Below are 26524 nucleotides of genomic sequence, written 5' to 3' on the forward strand. Positions count from 1 at the left end.
AGGATTCCTCTCATGTCCCATAAATTGTGCAAGACCTTCATAAAAGGTTTGAATCATCTGAAGCCGCCTTTTTAGAGAACCTATTCAACCATGGGATTTTTCATTAGTTCTACAAGCTCTGACAATGGCACCATTCGAACCAGCCTCTTCTTGCGACCCCATGTATTTGTCATGGAAAACCTTGTTTTTGGTTGCTATTATTTCTGCCAGACGTATTTCTGAGCTTCAAGCTTTATGTATCAAGAGTCCATACTTGATTTTTCATTGAGATGGTGTCTCTGAGAACTAATCTGTCATTTCTGCCTAAAGTGATCTTTGAAATGTCCATTAATCAGGCCATTGAATTGCCAGTTTTCTTTCCCAATCATTCAAACAGAGGAGAGTATTGCCTACATACCCTAGATATACACAGGCAAATCCGTTTTTACTTAAACAGGGCTAAACCGTTTCGAGTTATTTTTGGCCTTTTCTGGACCTAGATTAGGATCTGCAGTTGCTAAGGTCACATTAGCTAGATGGTTGAAGGGACTGTGTGACCTTTATTTACACACAACGTAATATCGTGTTGCCTACTACCATGAAAGCTCATTCAGCAAGGTCGGTGGCAACTTCTGCTGCCTTCCATGCCAGAGCTTCTTTACATGACATCTGTGCAGCTGCAACTTGGGCTATGCCTCATACTTTCATCAATCATTACAAACTGGATTTGGCCTCCAGGGGAAGAGCATCTTTCGGTTCTATGGTGCTCAGGAATGTCCTTCCTCGAGAGCCTCTCAGAAATAGAGGTAGCTGGGGACTCTGTCCCACATGTAAGGAATGAACGAGGATTAACAATATCAGATAAAGACGTTCCATCAGTATTGTTGATCCTTGTTCAGTCATTATGACCCTCCATCCTTCCCCCTCCTGTGGTTTCTAGTGGATCTCACCATCCGGTTCTCTTAGGTTATTTGACCAGAGGTAGCCTCTACCTTCTTTAACTTGCAAACTCAATCTGAGGTGACTGGGAGAGAGGGATTGTAGGTAAGAGTTTAGCTCGAGAGTTTGAAGCTAAAGGGAGCTTGGAAAATGGCCGGCTCAGTTCCGAGCTCGGAACAAATACCCATGCGTAATGACTGAATGAGGATCAACAATACAGATGGAACATTCTGGTAAGACATAACTTTATATGATCCCTAATGTGCTCTTAGCCTTCCATTGGTTTTACCGACATAGAATGCTCTACAGAGAGCGCACCGGGCTAAATGTACTAAATTCATGCGGTTACAATCAACCTCTGTATTAAAGAGAAACTTCTTTCCTGTATCAGGATGTACAAATTCTACCCCTTCAAAAATTATATTTCATACATTTCCTAGTTCCTCCGACTGGCCTTTGTACCTTCATATCTATACTACTACTTATAAGGTAGCATAACCTCCTTTTAGGAGCTCTATTATTCTTATAAACTAAAGAGGACTTTTCACCTACTAAACTTGCTATTTCTCTATCGACCTGTAAAATATGCCAATTATTCCCAAGTAGTCCCCTCAATGCTCGATTTGTCACTCATATAGGTGACTGTCGCTGCTACATTAGTATGCCTCATTTGTTGTTTAGTATTACATCTCCCCCTGTTTTAATAGTACGGCTTGGCCCTGTCCTTTCTAATCTGTCTAGCATAATTACATGCCTCCACAACATCCTTGCTACCATAGCCTCTGCCTTCAGAATCTCTCTTTTTTCAATTCAATTTCAAAATCTGTCTCTCTAAGTCTAGAGCATCTCATGGCTTGCCCTCTCAACATGTTGTGAAACACATGCTGGGGGTGCATACTTGTTCTATGTAAATATGTTGCCCTTTGGCAATTTTTACGAAAACAATTAGTATGTGGAAATTTTTGATTGTCTACTGTAAGTCTAATGTCCAGAAAATCTATTACTTCTCTGGAATATTGACTCGTAAATTTCAGAAAACTACAACTAGTATTTAAATGTTCCATAAACAATAGTAGATTGACCTCTTCACCTTCCCATAGAATGAAGAGGTCATCCACAAAACGTCTGTACAGACGTAAAGATGCATTTGCCAAAGTATGGCCAAAACCAGTATTTGCTTCCCACTCCAACATAACAATGTTGGCGTAGCTATTGCACAAGGTGTGCCCATAGCTATGCCAGACACCTGTAAAAATACTCCTTGTCAAAGACAAAGGCATTGCTCTTTAGCACCAATTCTAAGAGAACATATGATGAGAGACATGTTTATCTCCTATCATGTCACATCAAAATATCTTTCACCATGGTAATCCCCCATCAGGTATCATAGTAAATAATGACTTCACATAAAGTGTTGCCATTATAGTCCTGTGATGTACACATGCCCCCTTAGTACAATCAAACCGGTCCTGTAAAAACTGGTTGAATTTCCCTTGGTACCCACATTTCAGGGTTTACCTAAAATACATAAAGATCCGTTAAGGCCACCGTTTTAGACTGATAGTGTCAGGCAATGGTTGGTTGGCAGAGCCATTGTCCATATATATTGAAAAACAAAACCTGCACTAATGAAATGTGAGTATATATTAAATGACCATAAACAATTTTTACAGGACCTGTTTGTACTAAGGCATGTGTACATCACAGGACTATAATGGCAACACTTGATGTGAAGTAATTATTTACTATGATACCTAATGGTGAAGGGATTACCATGGTGAAAGATTTTTTTAATGCGACGTATGCTATATGATGAGAGACTTGTTGATCTATGTTATCTCTTAGAATTGGTGCTAGAGAGCAATGCCTTTGTCTTTGACCATGAGTATTTTTTTACAGGTGTCTGGCGTAGCTATGGGCACACCTTGTGCCAATAGCTACGCCAACATTGTTATGGCTGAGTGGGAAGCAAATACTGCTTTTTGGCCATACTTTGGCAAATACATCTTTATGTCTGTATAGACGTTTTGTGGACTACCTCTTCATTCTATGGGAGGGTGAAGAGGTCGAGCTATTTATTTAACATTTAAATACTAGTTGTAGTGTTCTGAAATTTACGAGTCAATATTCCAGAGAAGTAATAGATTTTCTGGACATATTGTAGATAAACAGAATTTTTTGTATACTAATTGTTTTCGTAAAAATTGCCAAAGGGCAACGTATTTACATAGAACAAGTATTGCCCCCCCGCCATGTGTTTCGCAACGTATTTGCCCCCCCCCCCCCGCCATGTGTTTCGCAACGTACTGAGAGGGCAAGCCATGAGATGCTCTACACCTAAATAAACACAGATTTTGAAACTGAATTGAAACAACTAAACGGAGATTTTGAATGCAGAGGCTATGGTAGCAAGGATGTTGTGGAGGTATGTAATTATGTTAGACATATTAGAAAGGACAGGGCACACCCATACTATTAGAACCGGGGGAGATGTAATATTAAACAAATAATGAGGCATACTAATGTAGCAGTGGCAGTCACCTATACGAGTGACAACAGAGTATTGAGGGGACTACTAGAGAATAATTGGCATATCTTACAGGTCGATAGAGAGAGAGCAAGTTTAGTAGGTGAAAAGCCCCGTTTAGTTTACAAGAATAATAGATCTCTTAAAAGGAGGTTATGCTACCCTAGAAGTAGTATAGATATGAAGGTACAAAGGCCAGTCGGAGGAACTAGGAAATGTATGAAATGTAATTTTTGCCAATACATTTTTGAAGGTGCAGAATTTGTACATCCTGATACAGGAAGTAAGTTTCTCTCTAATACAGAGGCTGATTGTAACAGCATGAATTTTAGTGTATTTAGCCCAGTGCGCTCTCTGTAGAGCATTCTATGTGGGTAAAACCATTAAAAGGCTGAGAGCGCATTAGGGACCATATGTATTGTTTAAAAAGAACAAACTTGCAGTGCTGTTAAACATATTCTGTCTTGTGGAGCTGAACATCACTTTCAGTTTAATGTACTAGAAATAGTTAGAGGATGTTAGGATGGGTGACATCAGTTCAGAGGAGAGAGAGCTTGACTGGATTATAAGACTGAGGGGGGCACATATAGGACCGTGAATGACCATCTTTCCATCGTTTCCAAGTTGAAAAATAGGATATTGTTGAAGTGAACACATGAAATTGACTTCACTGAACTCTATGATAGCTCGGTGATAGTGTAGTGTACTGGCTCACCTTCACTTCTGTGCAGGAATGGGTGTGGCTCAGGTTATTGGAGTGAAATGTTGCATATGAAATGAGGCATGATTGACATGCCATTCATATGAAATGAGGCATGATTGACATGCCATTCATATTAGGCATTGACATCATGCTTACAATTAATGTGGCCAAATGTAACACAATTGTACTGTAAATACAGTATTTCCTGACAATTGCTTGAAAGCATGTAAACTTCAGTAAAGCTCCAAATTTCCATGTCCTCCGATTCCTTGATAAGCGGAGCCCTCCTCTGAACCATCCAGTCTGTATATAACCAACAGAATGGTGTCTTGGCTGTTGTGAGGGTTAATAAAATGGTAATAGGCCTTAATCAGTGTAATTCCATGACGAAGCACAGTTGATAAGAATAGCCTTTCAATTTTCAGACACTAGCTTCCATCATGTTAATCTGATCATTTTCTTGAACTTCAGTTGCTGATTTTATGATCTCTGTGATATGACCTCTTGACAGTGCAGCAATAACCCATTAGTCTTTGATTAACACGGTCATATACAGTCCACCTTTGAGGAACAGCTCAAATTTTGTCATGCATGAAGTCTTTGATAAAGTATATATCCAGTCTAAACCATTAATATGTATAAGCCATCGTTTGCTATGATGATATTGGCAACAGTCTGATAAGCATCGTGTAGTTCTGAGACGGTTGTCATTTTATTTGTATTTGCTTCTTAAGTTTGGCCTGTTGCCAGCTGAAAGGGGAATCTACTAGAAATCAAGCAGTCCCATGAATCCCTTTCTTAAAGGAGGAGACGCAAATAATTCCTTTCTGGTATGTCCCCTTCAAAACCTTTTATCAAACACACTGGGTGTAATGCTAACCCAATATTGTGATTGAGCCAGGTTACTCCACATGTAATTCTGTAATCGGTTCAAATTTCCAACTCTAGACCATCTAGTTAGTTTCATATTATCTTTGTCCACCATTAGGAAACAATTTGCTATCTGTATTCTTGAAAACACAAAATCCACGATATAACAAGGATAACTGTTCACACAGCAGCAGATGTCATTTAACATGATGAGCGCATTTATTTCCCCGCATTTCAGCTGTGGAAATCCCCATATCTCTTGCACTACAGTTAAGTAAGTGTTTTGCATGGAAGATGAAAATAAAAAGCTTTCCCTTTTGGTTAAAAACAGGAGTTTATATTAGGAGTAGCCATTAGGGGTCAGTTTATATAAATCTGTTATCAATATCAATAAATTCCACCATGTTATTCCTAAATTGCAAACCACTGTTTCTGTACTCTACATATATGTAGACTGGTGTGGATCGTGGTTGAAAAGGGTCACCAGAGTTGCCCACCTTAATAGTTTAATTAAGGCGGCAGTTTGAACTCTGGCAGGTAGGGAGTGAAGGTAAGCCACCCGTGGCAACTTCATTTGTACATTCAGACGTGTCTTATGTTGTGCAAAGACTGGTATTAAATATTTCCAGACGGCATGCAGTCTGCTGTGCTTGGTGTTTGGAAGTAGAGGAGACAAGAAATTGGGAACCAAAGATATTTTGCAGCCTGACCATCCGGTTGTTGTTGTTGTTCGGCTTTTAGAGGAACTCGGGTCTGCTAATGATTGGTAGTTGATTTTTACGTGCCGAGTTACCAGCCTTGGTAATTGATTTTTACGTGCCGAGTTACCAGCCTTGACGCACAACCTTCAGTGAAGGTACGCCCATTCACGCATGTCTCCACGCAGACTACGCTCTAGCTGAGAATCGAACCGGACAGCGTCTTACTGTGAGGCGACAAAGCTACCACAGCACCACCACCATGGGTAGTCAAAATGCAGGAAGATGGTAATTAGACTAATTTCTTCACTTTATTCAGACTAGTGGGAAGTGGCAACCTAGGCACTTTGGGACATTCTCTCTTACATAGGCAGCAAAGTAAAGAAAACTAGCACTTGTAGCCAGTACAGAGATCCAGTTAACATTTAAAATATATAAAAAAAAAATTGTGGCATCATACAGTTCGGAAACAGAATAAATATTCATTCACACTGGATGAATATTGAATACTTCCAACTGGCATACAATGGGGGAGGGTTTTGGGTGGTGCTTGCTACTGCGCATCTGTTGAGCCAGTACACTACACTATCGCCGTGAGCGCTTTTATTTGATTTGTTTGTTATTTTATGCTTGTATTCTATGCATCTTTGATGTATATTTTACTGTGAGTGCTTTAATTTAATAGTGGGGAGGTGCTTTGAATATAGGATTGGCTAATTTACTTCATTTGAAGTTTGACTGTTTGCATAAAAAAGGGGGGGGGGCTGAGCTTGCTTGTTTATGGTCTGATGAAGCAAACAGAAGTTTGTGAAAGCGCTTACCTGTTGTAATTTACTTGCAATAAAGGGATTTTATCTGGAAATAGACGTGTGGATTTATAACTTGACTTTGAGACTGCGAACATTCTGTGGATTTATAACTTGACTTGGTTTGAAACTGTGAGCATTCTGTGGATTTTTAACTTTATTTGGTTTGAGACTGTGAGCATTCTGCCATAGCTGCTTCAATATTTGCCTGCATTCATTCCTTTTTTGTATCATTGAGTGGCAGTTGGGACCTTGAGGTTTGTTTCTTACTGTATTTTGTAATTAGTTGAAAGATGAAGCAAGTGAGTCATGAATGCAGTGAAAAGTACCAGAGCTGTACAAACCAGGTTTCCTGATCAGACTTCTGATTTTGAGAATTAGTGAGGTGCAGTAGTGATTTCAATACTGCCATATAATCCATTCAGTCTTCTGATCTCTCAAACATATCCCATCCTTCTTGGGTTGCACTTTATTGTAAGACTTGCAGTGTCCTCCTATGGCATAAATTGTATTACTGCACAGGTGGTATAAACAGTAATTTAAAACAATGGTGCTCTTACTCTGATCTTTGGGTCTGAAGATCAATTCAGCAGTCATTTTGCTAATTGTACAAATTCTTTTTGAAGCAGGAATCTTGGGAATTACCCTTTCCATGTTAGAATGTAGGGAATGCTACTGTAACTTAACCCATATTCATCAGAAATTACTTCAGATGGATGTATTTTCTGTTTTGTGGAATTTGAAGTATTTTTATCCTCCTGCACAATGCTTTATTTTCTTTAAAGGTGTAAATTGAAAGTTGGTTTTTGTGAATAGCCACACTTTTTTTTTTTTTTTTTTCTAATTTTTCCCCTCTCCAGGTGGGCGCTCTGGTATTTTAAAAATGATAAAAGCAAAAGTTGGACAGAAAATTTGAGACTTATTGCAAAATTTGATACAGTTGAAGATTTTTGGGCGTAAGTATTGCATTATTGTATTTTTATTTTTTTTATTTATTTATTTTTTAACTTTTACATGTCATTGCCAAGCTTCAAGCTTGTTTTAGATTTTCTCTCTTTACTACAGATTTGTGTACACAGCTGTATTATAGAGTGTTGCTGATTTATTCTGCTGCCTCAGGTTCTGGAATAAATTTAAAAACTGGACATCGGAAACTACCTGTAATTTGTTGTAGTGGTAAATACCTTGACTTTAGGGAAATGCTTGCAAGCTATTGAAATATTTTGCCTTGTCCTAGGTAACAAACTTCAGTGCATTTTCTTAACAGGGCTTTAAGATATACCTTCTACACAGCAAGAGACGGAGTGCACTGTAGAAGAGTTCAAAGGCAGGAATGCTGAGACTTGTCTTCCAAATGCTGATAGAAGTCTGCTCGCCTCACTCTGTATCTGCACTGTTTACCTTGAGCTCAAACACTGTCCACCTAAGTAGTGTTGTTACATACAAAGCCCATCTTTTCTTCACTTAACAGTGGTTGCCCCCCCCCCCCATCATTGTGTGCGTCATTCTGTCATGGTAACCACATTTAAAGTGGTCTTACTGCATCTCTCTCAGGGTGTATCCATTTAATCTTCCCTGGGCAGCATAACATAGTCCTAATCTATGCTGGGCATAAAATAGTTCCCTCTCGGTATTGTCTTTTTTTCCAGTACAACAAGCTCTGTTACACAGTGCACGTATAGCATTGTTTTAAAAAAGTTACCAGTGACAGATTGAGATGTACATACAAGTGTAAACCATCCAAGTAGCAACAATTCCGTCAAATGGAGCATGAAACCTATGCATGAATGACATGGCACGCTCTTAGGAAGCTACACAGCTGTTGGTTGTGAGCGAGTCCCTCATGTTTTCAGTACCAGTTATAAGCTCTCAATTGCAGAGGGCATGCAGGGCAACAAAGTAATTTTCAAAGGCTGTTCTAGACTTACGTTGTTCTGACAAATGTTCTCATCCAGTGGGACACCAACATTATGTGCACAAACCTTCCAAGATGCAAGAATTTTTAAAGAACATGAAATTTCTTTAGTATGAATAGTGTGAACGTGGTTTTGTAGGAAGCTGTGTAACTGTTGTCCAGTAGTGTGTTTTTCTAAAAGAAAAAAGTTGACAGCCAAGCAAGGGGGGTTAAGCACATATTGGAGCATATCTGCATTGTATTTACATCCCCGCAGTATGAGTAATTGTCAGAACTGGTAGTTAAAATGGGTAGAAATCAAGTTAGCTGCTAAGTAAGGTAATTAAAAGCAGTCGGCGATTTGTGGCAAGTATCCTAGTAGGACGACACTTGTTAGTTTATTGGTTCTTGTATTTCTGTTTGTATTGGACTTCTTAAGTTCCAAGTCCTTTGTCTTCCTGGGCTGCAAAATATCTGGATTCTGTGCTTTTTTTTGCTAAGAAGATTAAGGCAATTAAGAGTTGAGGCCCTTTCTGACCAATGCAACATATAAAAGCTGTGACAGTAAAACATGACACTCCACATGCTGCTGTCCGGTCTACACTGATGCAGCTACAGGCCATTATGGCAGCTCAACATTTAGGACCTGCACATCTACTTCAATTTCAACAAAAGATAGAAAACTTGAAACTAGGTCTTGTAGAAATGACTTTCACATTGACCTTCCCGAAAAGCTGGAAGGGTATGAATTTGATTATAACTTTAATAAACAGTTCCCCCAGTCATGGAACATGCACACAAGGTTACTCCATGTGCTAGTCTGAATGGGGAACCCTGGCACTTCATCTTTAGGTGTTAGGCTACTTGGATAAAATCTTTCCATGTTTGACTACAGATTGTGTTTCAACTTATTGATGGATGTCCTTCTATTCTCGTGTTGCAGTATTCATTATAGTAGGGATATGGCTGCCTGCAGCACCGTACTTCCGGCCAGTATACCAAAGTCTTCAGTTAGGGGTATGTGCAACGTAGCATGCTAGTGCCATAAACCAAAGTCTGCTATAAATGTGACATCTGCATGTACTCAAGCCAGAACATTCCTGCCACAGTGATAGTCAGACGTCCGATTGCCAGCTAGAGGTGTTTTACCATTTGTTCGTTATTGTTTGCCCTTTACAGATACGTTGATTTATTCTTAGCTTATTGTTGACATTTTACTGTTTTCCAGCTTTTCATGACATCTAGGAAAGGCAAGTGTGCTTGTGGAAGGCAGATTCCACACAAAGACCCTTACGAGCAGTGTTTTTGTTTAGGGGAAGAGCACGATTATAAGAACTGTTATTTTCCAATCGTTTGTCCCCAAGACCCTTCGAAGTCATTTAGCTAACTTGAAAATATATTTAGAAAAAAATCAGGGGCTCCTATGCCTGGCCTTTGGTATGGAGGGTGTGGGAGGTCTGTCATATGAGCCGCATAAAAAGAAGGCCAAGAGAGCTAGGCCTGAAACGCTTTCTGCGCCTCCGACATCTGCTGAGCCTCTTGAGGCGAGTGAGTGCCCAGAGACTCCTCTGATCTCAGATTTGCCTTTCGAGCCAGGAACCTTTTTGGACACCGGTTCGGTGAAAATCCTCTGTACGTCCGATGAGGTTTGTGAGCCATCAAGGCCTGAGGAACCATGGCTCCCTGATTCTGATGGGCCTTCTGCTTCCCTCCCTACCACTCCAATGTCAGCCTTGAGGCTGCTAAATCTCCAGGCCCTCTTAAGAGAAAACAGAAACTTAAGCACTCTGCTACTCCACGTTCTACTGACTGGGAAGTTTTCTCCCAAAACTTGTTCAAGGTCTTTTCAGGCTTTTCAGCAACCTCACCCTGCTGTCTCTGGCCCCTGTTGTGTTGAATCTGAAGAGGACATCTTATCTGATGAATGCCTTTCTTCATCTCAAATTGAATCTCCTAAGGATTTTGTTAACCAAGAGGAGGATTCCTTGGCACCCGATTTCCCCGGTGAAGAATTCTCTTTTAGGGACGCACTCAATTTAATGAGACATATCCAATGGAATGTTTCAGAAATTTCTGACTCTAAAAGAAGGTGTTTTGAACTGTTGCAAATGGACCAGCCTTTCCCCTTTGTTGTCTTTCTTGTGCAAAAAGTCTTTCTGGATGCCTTCCAGGCAGCCTCCCAGGCTCCTGAGTCTCAACCTCCAGCTTCCAAGAGACCTGATAGGTTTTAAAGTTCCCCCTCCATCTCAGTTTCTCTTCGTAAACCCTCCAGCAGACCCTGCTATTGTAGCAGTCTCTGCAGACATCATCCAGGCAACTATCTTTTACGTCTCTGTTCTCAACAGTAGATTTATGGATAGACAGGGTAAAAATATTTATGCATCTTCTGCCCTCTCCATAGGGGCGTTAAATTATCAGACTCACATGGCACGATTTGTACTAGACACTCTAGCCAAGGCTTCCTCTTTTGTGTCTGATCTTACTGACTCCCCTACCAAGACTCCACTCACAAATCTGCTTTCAACAGCTTCTCAAGTAACCAGACACTCCAAATGTAGTTATGATGCTGTGGAGGTTTCTTCTAAGTTGGCATCTGGTTCAGTCCTTCAAAGGTATTCATGGCTTAGATTACAGCCTTTACCTCTTGATTTTCAGGCTAAGATGTTAGATGTCTTCCCCCCACCCCTAGATAACTCTGCATTATTCAGGGCTGCTTCTGCTGAGCTTTTTAAATCCTTACAGGAGAAAGGTAAGGAGCTCCAGAATTAGAAACCTCTTGTTTCACGTATTCCTAGATACCATAGAAACTACCCTCAAAAGACTTTTTAGGAGCCGGTCTACTCCTCCTACTACTCAGCCTAGGGGAAGGAGACATTCTAGGCAAGCTACTACCCCCTAGGACATCTGCAGTCTCCCCCTTTGTGACTCAGACCAGCTGCCTTGTCACACCCCTCTATCCCTATGTCTCACTCTATATTCCTCCCCTCCTGGCAGAAGTTCACCACTGACCAGTAGGTGTTATCAATCCTCCAGAATGGATATTTCATGGCTTTACTCCTCCTACTACTCAGCCTAGGGGAAGGAGACATTCTAGGCAAGCTACTACCCCCTAGAACATCTGCAGTCTCCCCCTTTGTGACTCAGACCAGCTGCCTTGTCACACCCCTCTATCCCTATGTCTCACTCTATATTCCTCCCCTCCTGGCAGAAGTTCACCACTGACCAGTAGGTGTTATCAATCCTCCAGAATGGATATTTCATGGCTTGGTGGGCTCTCCCATCTTTCCAACATTTTCCACAATCACCAAAAACTCATTCAGCTCTTCACCCCCATCTTAAGATGACTTTTGATTCAAGGCACTATCCAGTCAGTTCCTCCAGAGTACATGGGCAAGGGTTTCTCTTCCAGAATGTTTTTGGTTCCAAGAAAGGACTGTCCTTGGAGACCAGTCTTAGACCTGTCCTACCTTAGTCTATTCCTCTAGGTACCCATGTGCAAGATGCTTTCTTTACAGACATTACTGCCTCTCATCCCACCTCACGCTTACGTAGTCTCAGTGGATCTGAAGAATGCTCATCTGCATATTCCCATTCACCCTTCATGCAGAAAATTCCTATGTTTTTTGATGGGCTTCTCTCATTTTCAATTTTCTGCCTTGTCTTTTGGTCTCTACTGCGCCCAGGGTCTTTACAAAATGTTTATCTCCACTGATAGCTCACTGCAGGCTGTTGGGAGTTGAGATTTATCCATATCTAGACTATATCTCATCCTTCACATGGCCCTCACTTCTTAACACTACATCTGCATCTGGTCTCCAGCATCCTGGAAACTTGCGGATTCACTGTAAATTTTCAAAAATTTCAGCTCACCCCCACCCAGGACAACCTTTCTGGGTTGCAGGATACAGACAGATGTTCTTCGTGTTTCACTGTTGCAGTCATCACCTGTGGGTTATCCCTGCTGTGGTAGCCCGTGGCCGGCCCAAATACCAGTCAGTGTTTTTCTGCATCAGCCGCAGTCGCCTGTAGTCTTTACGTCAAGTTGTCAGTGCTATAAAGCAAGGCAGCCAACGTCATTACATCAGTCTTTCTTGCCGTGGAGCCCATAGCAGAAGCAGTTCTCCTGAATGCCGGTCAGTCGCTGCCAGAGTTTGAATTTCAGCTGAAAATGTCTAAAGCTAAGTACCCTGTTGGAAACCCTTTTTTCTTGAACTAACCAATGTCTGAAAGAAGTTAACAATTGTCTCGACCGTTGAAAGCAAATGCCACACTGAGACTTCCACTCATACTGCGTCACTTGTTTAGACCCAGACCATGACGTCCCCTGTTGCCGGTTCTGTGCCCTCTTTAATACGAGAACCATTTGCCATAGAGCTCTTATTGTAGACTGTTATTTTCGTGTTCAACAATCCATGGTTATTTCGAAAAAATGCAGATAAAGATAGAGACGGACCTCACAAGACAAAGCCTTCCGACTCTACCGCTAAGGAGGTCGTCAGCTCTCAGGAATTCAGTGAGGTGCTTTCGCAGCCCCTGATGCCCGATTTTGATTTCTATGCAGGCCTCTACAGAGACCCTTTCGGAGACTGTATGCAGCAGAAATCTTCTGCTTCTGAGCCTTTGGCTGTCTCTGCCTCAGTTGGTTCCAGAGCCACGACACAGGCACCCTTTCGCAATACTGAATCTATACAAAAAACGTCTTTTCTCATCCATCCTAGAAGCCAGACCACTCCTAGAAAGTTTGCTTCTAGCCACCATCTTGCTCCTGCACAACCACCCCAAGCACAAATGCTTAAAATGGAGGATCTCATCTCCCTTATCAGGAGCTTTCCTTTGGGGAAACCCTTCACACACCCTTTGGGAACATTTCCAGTGAGAATGTCAGTTTCTGGACCTGCCCCAGCACAGATCCCTGGCCATCCCCCCTATTTTAAAATTGGTGGATGATGATTTCCACAAATCCAGCTTGGCCCCTGATGCCCTCCCACCTGCTCCAGTAAACCTGACCAGTATTTGAGTACCAGATTCTCAAACAGTAAGAGATTTCTTTCAGGTTCAACCTCCCACGTTCAGCAGGAACTTTTCCTCTAAGCACTGCTTCTTCCCTGCACGTAGCAGTCGGGGCCAAGGTAAGCCCTGCAGGGACAGACCATCCAGGCCCTATCCCAGGGCCAGCAGAGAAGCAAACAGTGGATCACTTCTGCCCCAAAGGCAGAGAGTTGTAAGCCACCCTTCTATGGCAAAGACTCCCAATGACCCCCCCCCCCCATTGCCCTCCCTTCACTCCCCAAAAGCTAGGAGGAAGGCTCTCCCTCTTCAAAGAAAATTGGCTCTCTGTAACAAAGGACCAATGGATGTTAAAGATTTTTCAGGGATACAAATTCTCTTTCAGCGAACTCCCAATTCCAAGAGGGTACCCGGACTTGCCTATGAATCAGTGGGCAGAGGCATTGAAACCGGTCCAAACTCTTGTATCCCAGGACACAGTAGAACCTGTCCCCTCAGATCAAACAGGCAAAGGCTTTTATTCCAGACTATTCCTTGTTCACAGAAAAGAGGGCACTTGGCACGCAATCCTGGATCTATCCATTCTGAACACCTCCCTGGTGGTCCCCAGATTCAAAATGCTAATTTTGCAGCAGCTGCTGCCTATGCTGACAAAAATGCCTGGCTAGTAACCCTAGACCTAAAAGATGCCTACCTCTACATCCCCATAAGGGAATCCTGCAGGAAATTCCTGCGCTTCAGAGCAGGATCACACTTTCAGTTCTCTGTGCTGCCCTTTGGCTTATCTACTGCACCCAGAGTATTCACCAAATGTTTAGCCCTAGCCATAGCATTTTGCAGACAGAGAAATCTACAGATTTACCCTTACCTGGACAACTGCCTCATTCAGGCAGAGTGAAAAGAAAAGCTGCTCCAAGACCTTCTTTGTCAAATCCCCCCTAACTTCCCTAGGGTTCACCATCAGTGAGAAGTCAAAGCAGGCGCCCTCCAGGAAGGTCATTTTCTTGGGAGCACTGCTAGACACAGCATCCCAAATGGCCTTCCTATCCCCAGAAAAGCAGAGCTTCTTGCCTGTCTACGTTACCCAGCTGGCTTACAGAAGTCCCCTCACTGCGAGGAAGTTCCTGCAAGCCCTGGGGTCCATGGCATCTTTCATCCTAATTCCTCTGGCCAGGCTTCACATGAGAACTTCAGTGGTATCTAAAGAAACTTTGGTGTCAGCACACTGTCTCTAGAGACCTCTCTCCCTCTGATCCCAATTATAAGGGCACAGTTTCTCTGGTGGGCAGGGGCCTGTGCAAAGAACAAGGGTCTTCCCTTCATCCTCTGCCCTACCAGACAGACCATCACCACCTACCCCTCAGACATTGTTTGGGTCGCTCACCTAGCAGGCAGGTGCACCCAAGGTTTTTGGGATGCCAATAACCTTTCCCTTGCACATCAATCAGAAGGAAATGATGGCAGTACAAAAGGCTGTGACATCCTTCAAACCCCATCTCAGGTCAGGGGTGGTTCTTATAAAACCAGACAACACCACAGCAATGTGGTATATCAACAAACGTGGGGGGGGTGCCCAATCTTACCCTTTGTGCAGGCTAGCCATGAGCCTCTGTCTGACAGCTGCCTCCATGGGTCTACACCTAATTGCCCAATGCCTACCAGGGATCAACAACACCCTGGCAGACCACCTAAGCAGAAACGTACTGGACACCCACGAATGGCAGCTCCACAGGAAAATCTTTCTGCAAATCAGTCCGGAGTGGGGGACTCCGGAGGTGGATCTCTTTGCTTCACACCTCACCCAACAGCTGCAAAAATTCTGTACCAGGGAGTATCCCCTCCTAGCGTGGAAGGTGGATGCCTTGACTTTCCCCTGGAACTCCCCTCTTTGTGTACGCATTCCCTCCTCTGTCTCTTATTCCCAAGGTACTGATCAAAATAAGGGAGGAGAGACCAAAGGCCATCCTCATTGCTCCAGATTGGCCCAGACAGCATTGGTACCCCTTACTGCACAGTCTGACTTTACAGACCCCTAGACAGCTTCCCCTGATCTCAGACCTCTTGACCCAGGTGGGGGGGGGGAGGGGAGATACTGCATCCAGACCTGCAGACTCTCAATCTTTCAACATGGCTAATATTTTGAAAGCAAAGAAAGGGTCCTGGTTAAGCAAACCAGTCCTAGACATTATCACAGAGGCCAAAAGACCCAGCACCAGAAAATCTTGCGCAGGGAAATGGAAGAGTGTCTGCTCCTGGAGCCAGTCCAGAGGGGCCAGTACCTCACATCCTTCCATCCTTTTTAACTTTCAATGTGAAATTGTTCAATCTCGCCGTTTGTTCTTACACACGGGTTCGGAGCCGAACCTCGGCTCCGAGTCGGCCGCATCACTAGCTCGCATCTTCGAGAAAGCTCGAGGCACAGTAATATCCCATGATCCTCCGGTGCTAACCCTCAGATCACATCGAGAGGCTCGGGCCAGTACAATTTTTACTGTTTTTTCTTGTTAAATATAGATTTTTTTTATATTCTTATCTTTATCTTAATAATTGATAGCTTCATATATATAGTAGTTGTGTGAACTAGTTTAGGTAGTTTGTTACCTTTAAAATTATTAGTAAGGGCCTTAGGCCGTTTTTTGTCTGTAAGAACTTACAGTATTTAAATAGAAAGTTAACTTTTTCTATTTTATTTTTTCTTTAAAAATATATATACATATATCTCAGTGTGCTGTGTGTGTTTTTTGTACATTTATTTATATATATATATATATATATATATATATATATATATATATATACTTATATCTTTGATATTGTAGTTAAAAAAATTTTTTCTATATAGTGCTGTCTTTTTTTTTCTAGTACAATGTCAGAAAAGACTAAGAGTGGATTTAAAAGGTGTCAGTGTGGACAGAAGATGTCCATTACTGACAACCATTCATCCTGCATCTACTGTCTTGGCCCTCTCCACTTGCAGGAAGACTGTTCCATCTGTCATTCCTTTAGTGGGAGGGTCATGCTGGAAAGACGCAGGAAGTTTGTGGACAGAGGTTTAATCAAACCTGAGTTTCAAGAGGCCCTGGACAAGGCTGAACAGGTTTCGAAGTCTTCGAAGGGGTCGAAGTCTTCAAGAGTGTCGGAGCCCAAATCATCGGCTCCGAGCACCTCTTTTCAAATTCGGACACCGGCTCCTATGACTTCGGTGCCGGGTGTCGAGACCTTATCTCTGCACGAGGGTCAGGTCTTTGAGCCGGTATCAGAGGTACCACCGTCTACTATCCTTCGCTCGGTGACTGCTTCGATCCCTTCGACCCATTCTTCGAGGCCACTTTCCGACTCCGATGTGGACTGAGTGGTACAGAAGCTTATGGAGAACTCGGCTTTGTCAAAATTACTCGAGGTTTCGTCCCAGTTGGTTTCGAAACTCGAAGCTATTCCAGTTCCCTCGACACTTCCTCCTCCGAGACCCGTCGAGTCATCGGTGTTAGGAGTCGAAGAACCGATGATTGTAGAGCCCTCGGTGCCGAAGCCTCCAGTAGTACTATCTGCTCCGTTGACCTCGACTCCTTCGGAACCAGTCGGAGAGTCTCGGAGCCGAACATCTTTCCTGGGTTCCGGGGGGGATAGTCGAACCGAGATTTCAGTTCAGACTCTTCCTCTCGGTGCCTCGGCTCAGATCAGTTCGGATCCGTCCTCTGTGTCGGAGCCCATGGTTCCGATTCCAGAGAAACTACCTCCTTGATCAGGTCGGATCTTCGGGTCGGGGCACCGGTGCCTTTGACATCATGAGGAAGGTCTTGTTGGATCAGACACTTCATCAGCTTCTTTATCTCCTTCCCCAAAAGGTCCGCGTTCTGCTTCTGTGCCTTCGGTACCTACCAAGCGTCGAGACCCAATGCCTCAGAAGTCCCCACAGGGAGACTCTGGTTCCTCAGATGCATCCCCAGAAGCTCCCACTGAGGATGTTCCGAGGAAACGACTGTGCAAGAGGAGGCACATAGATTCCCCACAGGAATCTCTTGCATCTGATACTGATTTAGATGAAACAGAAGGGTCCCTACGGTCCACCTCTGAGGATGTCTCTTTTGCAGACATTTTAGAAATCCTGAAGCAAAGAGGGGACTGGCAAACCCTTACCCCTTCTGCGGATGAATCTGTTTTACTGAAGGCATTTGGGACTCAACCTTCTACCTCCTGGGTGACTCCTCCCTTTGATGATTTCATGGATCTAGTAGCTCGGAGGGCTTGGGAAACACCTGATACAGTGGAACCAGTCCCGCGTAAACGCAACAAATACATGACAGCTCCCCAAGATAAAGTCTATCTTACAAAAGGAGTTCCCATAGACACTATGGTGGTGGCGGCGGCCACTAAGAAAGAGATGTCTGAATCATCTTCCTCTGTCCATCCTCCTAATAAGGATTCTAGGACAATGGACAGATATGGGAAGCACATATTTAGTTCGGCGACTTTTTCCATCCGATCGCTCAACTACCTTACGCATTTTACACGTTTACAAAGAGATCTCATTAAGGAATTAGGAGATACTCTGCAGGGACACACAGATGCTGCTGTCGCTGAGAAAGTGACAGCGCAACTTAACACCCTAAATTCCATAGTCAACTCGTCCATGAGGCTGATTTCATACGCAGCCGAAGGATCAAGTAGAGCGGCAGCTTCAGCGATTGCACTGAGAAGACAATCCTGGTTGCGCTTATGCTCCTTTGCGGAAGCCTTTAAGTCTTCCTTTGCCAATGCCCCCTTTGATGGTGCCTCCCTGTTTGGGCCCAAAGTAAAGGAGACTCTCACGAGGTGTGAACAAGAAGGGAAGACCCTGTCTGCCGTAGGGGTCCGTTTTTCCGTTCCATCTAGACCCTACCCTAAAGGGCAACGAGGAGGAAAGATGTGGTTCCGAAAGACTCTGGGATCTTTTCAACACACCCAAAGTGACGCCCCCTCCAGAGGCAGAGGAGGGGGAAGAATGGAAGACGCCGCCCAGCCGGCAGAGGGGGTCCGCAAAATCAGGGTGACAGAGAGACCTTCTCTGGAAAACCCTTCCAGCACTCCTGAGTGGAGGCCCGGCTGTCCTACTCTGGAGGCAGTCGGGGGTCGCTTGGCTTTATACCCAGAGGCCTGGCTAAATCTTACATCAGATTACTGGGTAAAAAGCATAGTTACCAGAGGCTACAACATTCCCTTCATAAAAATACCACCAAACTCCAAAAAACTCCCAGATGTTCCACGAGACCAAGCAACCATAGAGATAAGAAGGTTGCTCGAAAACAGTCATCCAACCAGTCCCAGCGGACCAAATAGGATCCGGAACTTACTCAAGGTTCTTTTTAGTTCCAAAGAAAACAGGGGACTGGAGGCCAATTTTAGACCTCAGCAAGTTAAATACCTTTGTAAAAAAGGAAAAGTTCCGGATGGTCACGCTTCAGTCAATCCTCCCTTTTCTGCAAAAGGGCGACTGGATGTGCTCTATAGATCTCAGACACATACTACCATATCAAAATGGCCAGGGCGTCCAGAGATCATTTGCACTTCCGGCTGGGAGCCAGTCATTTCCAGTTTCGTGCTGTGCCCTTTGGTCTCACCTCAGCCCCCAGGGTGTTCACTAAATGCATGGCAGTAGTAGCGTCTCACTTGAGACGAAAGGGATTCCGGGTGTTTCCTTATCTAGACGACTGGCTCCTTTCCGCCACCACCAAGTGTCGTCTTCTACAAGCCAGGGACTACGCCATCAATCTTTGCTCTTCACTAGGCATATCGGTGAATTTTGGAAAATCTGTCTTATCGCAGTCACAGCATATCTTATTTATAGGAGCACAGCTAGACACTTCCCTGGCTCAAGTTATTCTCCCCCCATCAAGAGTGTCAGACCTCAGGCACCAAATTTCGCTCCTTCACAACAACAGAGTCTCTGCACGACAAGTATTAAGAGTGCTAGGCTTGATGGCAGCATCCCTTCTTGTAGTTCCTTTAGGCAGAATGCACATGAGGATCCTTCAATGGATGCTATTCGCCCAATGGTCGTATCTACAACTTCCACTGTCTCACGAGATCTTGATCACGAATTATTGCAAGAAGGATCTCTTGTGGTGGATACACAGTCAAGAGCTAACACTAGGACGACCCTTTGAATTACCCAGTCCGGTAGCAACTCTAACCACGGACGCTTCCCTGATAGGGTGGGGGGGATTCTTTCAGGGACAAACAGTCCAAGGTCAATGGTCCAACATGGAGTACAATCTGCACATCAGTGTTCTAGAGATGAGGGCAGTGTTTCTAGCGTTGCAACACTTTCACAAGTCCTTACCTCGGGGAACAGTGACAGTTCAGACAGACATGTCAGTGGTCTGGTACATAAACAAGCAAGGGGGAACCAGATCTTACCCGTTATGCAGAGAGGCCCTCAGAATTTGGCAATGGGCAAAGTCCACTGGACGCTTTCTGATAGCAACGCACATCCCGGGGATTTCCAACGTAATCGCGGACAGGTTGAGCAGAGCCATCTTGTTCCCTCACGAGTGGTCCCTCAAACGTCAAGTGGCGGAAGAGATCTTCCGCAGATGGGGCCAGCCTTGCTGCGACCTGTTTGCATCCCCTTTGAATGCCAAATGCAGAAGGTATTTTGCCCTGTTACCCCCCCCCCCCAGGGGGTGTCCCCAGGGACGCACTGGTATACGATTGGCCCCCGGGTCTCCTTTTTGCTTTTCCTCCTGTTCCATTAATTCCCAGGTTTTTGCAGAAAGCCAAACGTCTGGACAGGACCATAATACTGATAGCCCCATTCTGGCCTCGACAAATCTGGTTTCCCTTCCTTCAATCCCATCAAGTGGAGGAACCATGGATTCTGGACCCAGAGCCAGATCTGTTGACACACTCGTCGGGAGTTCCTCACACCTTCCTCAAGTCCCTCAAACTGACAGCTTGGCTGCTCCGCTTCCCATCTTAGCCAGGTCGGAGTTACTATCTCCTGCAGTACAACAAATTATTGTATCTTCTCACAAACCATCTACAAGAAAATTGTACATCAGCAATGGAACCGTTTGTGCACTGGGCCTCCAAACAAGGTATAGATCCATTCGGGGCCCCAGTACACAAGATACTAGATTTCCTTTCCTCACTTTTTCAAGAAGGAGCATCAACATCCACTATAAGGGTTCAACTGGCCGCTATATCCAATTTTCATACTGGCTGTAAGGATGGTTCTCTTATGTCTCACAGGCTTTGTAAAGCCTTCATGAAAGGTACTTTTCATCTCCGTCCCCCTTTTCGTAATCCAATAGCACCTTGGAATCTTAATCTCATGCTATCACAACTCATGTTGCCCCCTTTTGAACCAGCAACCACAACTCCGTTAAAATTGCTTTCGTGGAAAACACTTTTCCTGGTTGCCATCACTTCAGCCAGAAGAGTTTCAGAGTTACAGGCTCTATCTATCCGACCCCCGTACATGATTTTTCATCCGGATAGAGTAACCTTACGCACCAATCCATCCTTTCTTCCGAAGGTTTGTTCGATTCAGAACCTCAATCAATCTATTGAACTGCCTACCTTCTTTAAAAATCATTCCAATAAGCTGGAATACACATTGCACAAGTTGGACGTTCACAGACAACTAAGATTTTACTTACATAGGACAAAGAGTACAGAAAGTCGGATCAACTATTTGTCTCGTATGCTGACCAAAGAAAAGGACAGGCAGTAACGAAGGTTACCTTATCCAAATGGCTCTGATTGCATAAATTTCATATATGCTGAATCCAAACAACAACTTCCTTTCAAACCCAGAGCTCATTCTACAAGGGCGATTGCTACCTCTTCAGCCCATACCGCTCGTTTGCCTTTAGATACCATTTGTGCAGCGGCAACTTGGGCAAAACCACATACCTTTATTGCCCACTACAAGCTAGACAAGAGCTCCAGGGACAGGGCGACATTTGGTTCCACTGTACTCAGGAATGTTCTCCCTTGAGCCACCCGGGAAAAAGGAGCTAGGGACGCTACCCGTGTGTAAGAACAAACGGCGAGATTGAACAATTTCACATTAAGAAGTTATGTCTTACCATAACGATCCATGTGAATTGTTCATCTCGCCTTTGTTCTTACCTACGGTCTGGGAGAACGGTTTTCGATTAGATTCCTTTTCAGCCTTTTCTAGGTATGGTTGACATGTTATTAACATCAGTAATGGCATCTTTTATCCTCTACCTGGCAGTAGGGTTTCAGACAATTTGTAGTATTTGTTCATAAGTGTTTTAGACACATTTCTAAGCGGGGTTCTTCTGGTATAGCAAACTAGATCTGAGGGTTAGCACCGGAGGATCATGGGATATTACTGTGCCTCGAGCTTTCTCGAAGATGCGAGCTAGTGATGCAGCCGACTCTGAGCCGAGGATCGGCTCCGAACCCGTGTGTAAGAACAAAGGCGAGATGAACAATTCACATGGATAGTTATGGTAAGACATAACTTCTTATTACCTAGCAGAGTTGCTCAAAAGTGGCCTCTCCTCTTCTATTAAAATCCATGCCTCAGCCATTTCAGCCCATTACAATTCAGACCCACCCCTCTTCTCTCATCCTTTGATTAAACAATTCTTCAGAGGGGCTTCTAATATCAGACCTTCCAGAAGGCCTCCCACGTCAGCCTGGGACCTGAATTAGTTTTTAGAAAAACTATCCTTACCTCCTTTTGAACCTGCTGCTTCAACAGAATTGAAATACTTCTGGAAGACTGCCTTCCTACTAGCAATCACCTCAGCCAGAAGGGTTTCAGGACTTCAGGCACTCATGGCTGTTGAGCTCGTCATCATTTTCCATGCAGGCAGGGTCTCCCTGAGGACTAACCCCTCCTTTATGCCCAAGGTGGTATCTGAATGTGACCCTCAATCAGGCCATACACCTACCCACCTTCTTTCCCAACCCTCAAAACAAAGGGGAAAGAATTCTGCACTCGCTAGACATACGCAGACAACTCTGGTACTATCTGAACTGTACTAAACCCTTCAGAAAAACAGACAAGCTGCTTGTCCGCTTTGCCTCCGGGGCAGAGGGGAAGCTCATTTCCAAGCAAACCATTTCCAAATGAATATCACACTGTATCCATTTCTGCTACAGACTACATGGGGACCCCCCCCCCCATTCCAGTAGTGCAGCCTTCCTCAGAGGAGTCCCCACCAGGGACATCTTGGAAGCTGCCACCTGGACCTCTGTCCATACCTAGCATTACCACCTACCTCTTCTTTTTTTTTTTTTTTTTTTTCCCCAAGTCTAGGACAGGGTTTGCCTCTGCAGTTCTGTTTGGCTTGATGGCCCATGCCTAGGGCTCTAACTTATCCTTCCACCACTCTCCTCAGCTTTGGGAATCCTTCCACAGGTGATGACTGCAACAGTGAAACACGAAGAACATAGTACTGTTGTGTACACTTACTATAAATGTAGATGTTCAAGTGTATTCACTGTTGCAGTCCTGGTTTTCCTCCCACCATCCCCATTATATCCTCTTTTTTTTCCTAGGGGGACATAAGCTTCCCACGGTGGCTTTTAGCCACCAGGACCACTTTGCCTTATTTCCTTGTGCTTCTGACAGGTTAGGGCAAGAAAAACTGATGTAATGATGTCTGCTGCCTTGCTTTATAGCACTGACGACCTGACGTCAGACTACAGGCAACTGCAGCCGTCGCAGAAAAACATTAACTCTGGTATTTGGCTTGGCCAAGGGCTACCACAGCATTGATAACCCACAGGTGATGACTGCAACAGTGAAAACACTCTAACATCTACATTTATTGTACGTCTACACAACTGTACTTTCTAATGACTGCCTTCATTCCCCAACAAAAAATAGCTTGCTTCAGTACCTCCTGTCCCTGCTCCACCTCTTATCCTTGACTGCCAGACAGTTCATGAAACTCGTAAGGCATACGGCTTCCCCGATCCCTATGCTTCCACTGGTCAAACTTCACATGAGGAAATTTCAGTGGTGTCTGAAAAAATCACTGGTGCCAACACTTTCAGTCCCGAAGAGGCAACCATTCCTCTCTTACCATGTCTGAAAAAGGAACTCAGCTGGTGGATCTCACAAATTCACCTCAATCAGGGAGTCCCCTCCACATTCCAACTCCAGTACAGTATCTCTACACAGACACCTCAGACCTGGGTTGGGGAGCTGTGCTGCATCTCCCCTCCAGCCGGCACAGGACACATGGTTGTCTAACAGACTACAGGATCACATCAACATAAAAGAAATGAGAGCCTTACTCCTGGCTCTACAGACCTTTCAGCAGCTTCTGCTACCAGGCACACACGGAGTCATCACAGACAACATGACTGTGCTATGGTATGTCAACAAGTGGGGGAGGGGGGGCAAAATCCTATCCTCTATGCTGTCTAGCAATTCAGATTTGGAATCTAGCCAGATGTTCATCATGCATACAGCTGCAGTTATAACAGATGGGTTATCCTGCCATCAGGCGGGTCCTCGGTCGGCCGAATTCCAAAGTCTAGGTCCGGCGTCGGTTGTCGTCGCTTCTTCCCTGACGTCAGTGCGGCAGGGGTATAAAAGAGGCAGCCGACGCCATTTTCTTCAGTCTTTCTTGCCGCGTGGTGCCCGAAGCAGAAGCAGTTCGCACGTGCCGGTCGGCCAGCTCCTGAGATTTACGAAAGTATTTCAGCCGAAGTCCTCTTGAAAGCTAAGTACCCCGTTGGGGAAACTTTTCTTGCCTCAGACCGATGTCAGACAAAGTTAATAATTGCATTTCATGTGGGAAGCAAATACCGCATAAGGATTTCCACTCTTTCTGTATACCTTGCTTAGGCCCAGACCACGACTTTTCGGCCTGCCGTTTTTGTGCTAGATTCAATAAGCGCACTATTAAGCGTCGGGCGGAGTTCGCCCTTCACTTTTTTGGCAAAAAATTTAATTATATTATGTCGTCGGATACTCAGACTCCAGTTTTGAGCAAAAAACGCAAAGATAAGGACCGACATACGAGGTCCGCACCACCTACTGAAACCACGCTAAGGCCGACTACCGGTTCTCCGGTACTCAGCGAGGCACCTACGCAGCCCCGGAGTACCGATGACAATGCATTACCGGTGTCCTCAGTACCCGAGGTCGCAGGCTCCTCGGCCCCCAATCCTACTACAGATCCCGATGCCACTCCTGGCGGGGAAACTCAGAATTTAGACAGGCCTGCCATTTCTCAAGGGGTCTTCAGGCCTTCCTCCTTCTCTATTAAAGCCTTCACTAAATCTAAAGCAGCCATGAAAACCAAAAAACGGGTTCCTCAGACCCCCTCTCAAGGCACCATGCCTAAAAAACAGATGCTTAAAATGGCTGAGGATTTGATTACTCTTATCAGGGGTTCTCAACCCCCCTCTGACAAAAGGCCCGGATTAGAGGAAGACTACCCTTCCTCAGATCAAGCTTCTATTATCTCAGAACTATCTGAGGACCAGGATTATGCCTATTCTCCATTCGAAGACTCTGATGCAGAGGAGTCTATTCCCTCGGTCCCGAGGACTTCTCTTTTGGGGAAACCCTGCATACATTGAGGGAACACTTTCACTGGGAAGGCCAAGATTACTCAGATTCCAAGAAAAGGCTCAGGGAATTTCATCTGTTCCCCCAGCATAGGCCTCTGGCAATCCCTCCTGTTTTAGATATATTGGATGATGTGTACACAGAAGCCAGCCTTAATCCTGATTCTTTGCCTCCAGCTCCTGTTAAACCAGACAGGTATTACCGGGTTCCTGATTCTCACCAGTTCCTATATAAAAGCCATACTGCTGACCCAGAAACAATTTCACAGGGTCCCAAGGGAATTAAGGTCTCTACTGCTAAAAATCCATTACCTTCAGAGAGAGATTCCAGAGCTTTAGAAAGGTGGGGGGAAAAAGGTGTACACCTCGGCCGCTTTAACCATGAGGGCATTAAACTGTCAGTTCCATAAGTTAAAGTATCAACAGTTTTTGATATCTCAGCTGAAAAGCAAGATGACATAACCAGAACAACCAGATTTAAAAGAGTTGCAGGATTTGTTGCATGGTGCAGAGCAAGTGGGTAAACATACCTTGCAGTGTGGTTTTGATGCTTTAGAGGCCTCATGTAGAGCTGCTGTTACGGGGTCTGTTATACGTAGGCATGCTTGGCTCAAAGAGCAAACCTTACCAGATCATGTCAAAGCTAAATTATTAGATGCACCTCTTCAAAAAGATGTATTGTTTGGTGTTAAAGCTGAGGAGGTGCTAAAGAAAATGGAGGAAAAAGCTAAATCAATGCAAACAGTGAAAGATTTCCTGCAGGTACAGCCTCCATGTTTCAGCAGAAACTGGCCTTCAAAAAATTGGTCCTTTCCAGCCACGGACAGACCTCAAAGGGGCAGATACAGGCGCCCAAGGGCAGAGGGCAACCTCAAGGATCCTTCAGAGCCAGACCGTGGCAAGCACCAACCCCAAGAGGTGGAGAAGATAGATCACAGTCTTTTAGAAAACAGACACAATGACTTCCCCCCTACACCTGCCAAGCAAAGCTTTTAATGGCAGCACCTTTGGGCGGAAAATTGACATTATTCTCAAAAAATTGGCATATTGTTACAAAAGACAAATGGATTCTGGACATTATAGACAGAGGCTACAGGTTCCACTTTCACACCCTTCCAAAAATGAGAGGCATGCCAAACCTGCCACAAAATCAAAGGGCAGAGGCACAAAAACAAGTTTCAGCTCTCATGGACATGAAAGCAATTCAAGAGGTACCTGCAAAAGAACAAGGTCAAGGGTTTTATTCCAGACTATTCCTGGTACCAAGGAAAGACAAAGATTGGAGACCTATCTTAGACCTATCCATCCTAAACACATATCTACAGGTGCCAAAATTCCAGATGCTCACATTACAGCAGCTTCTTCCCATGCTGGGCAAGGAGTCTTGTCTGGTAACATTGGACCTCAAGGAGGCATACCTGCATGTCCCTATCAGACAAGATTGCAGAAGATACCTCAGATTTCTTGCAGGTTCAACCCATTACCAATTCTCTGCATTGCCCTTTGGCTTATCTACTGCGCCCAGAGTGTTTACGAAATGCCTGGCATCAG

The 26524-nt window shown here is 44.3% G+C and overlaps 1 protein-coding gene across 1 annotated transcript in view; it reads left to right on the forward strand.

Annotated features, from left to right (window-relative positions):
- LOC122788873 (eukaryotic translation initiation factor 4E-like) overlaps positions 1-26524 on the forward strand; it is a 387508-nt gene that overhangs the window by 102975 nt on the left and 258009 nt on the right. The window contains exon 3 of the mRNA XM_044055778.1: positions 7383-7478. Within this exon, the coding sequence (XP_043911713.1) occupies positions 7383-7478 (96 nt within the window). The remainder of the gene's footprint in view (positions 1-7382; positions 7479-26524) is intronic.

Source organism: Protopterus annectens, chromosome 14.part0 (assembly GCF_019279795.1).
Source record: "Protopterus annectens isolate FY-2018-M chromosome 14.part0, PAN1.0, whole genome shotgun sequence".
Taxonomy (NCBI): Eukaryota; Metazoa; Chordata; order Ceratodontiformes; family Protopteridae; genus Protopterus; species Protopterus annectens.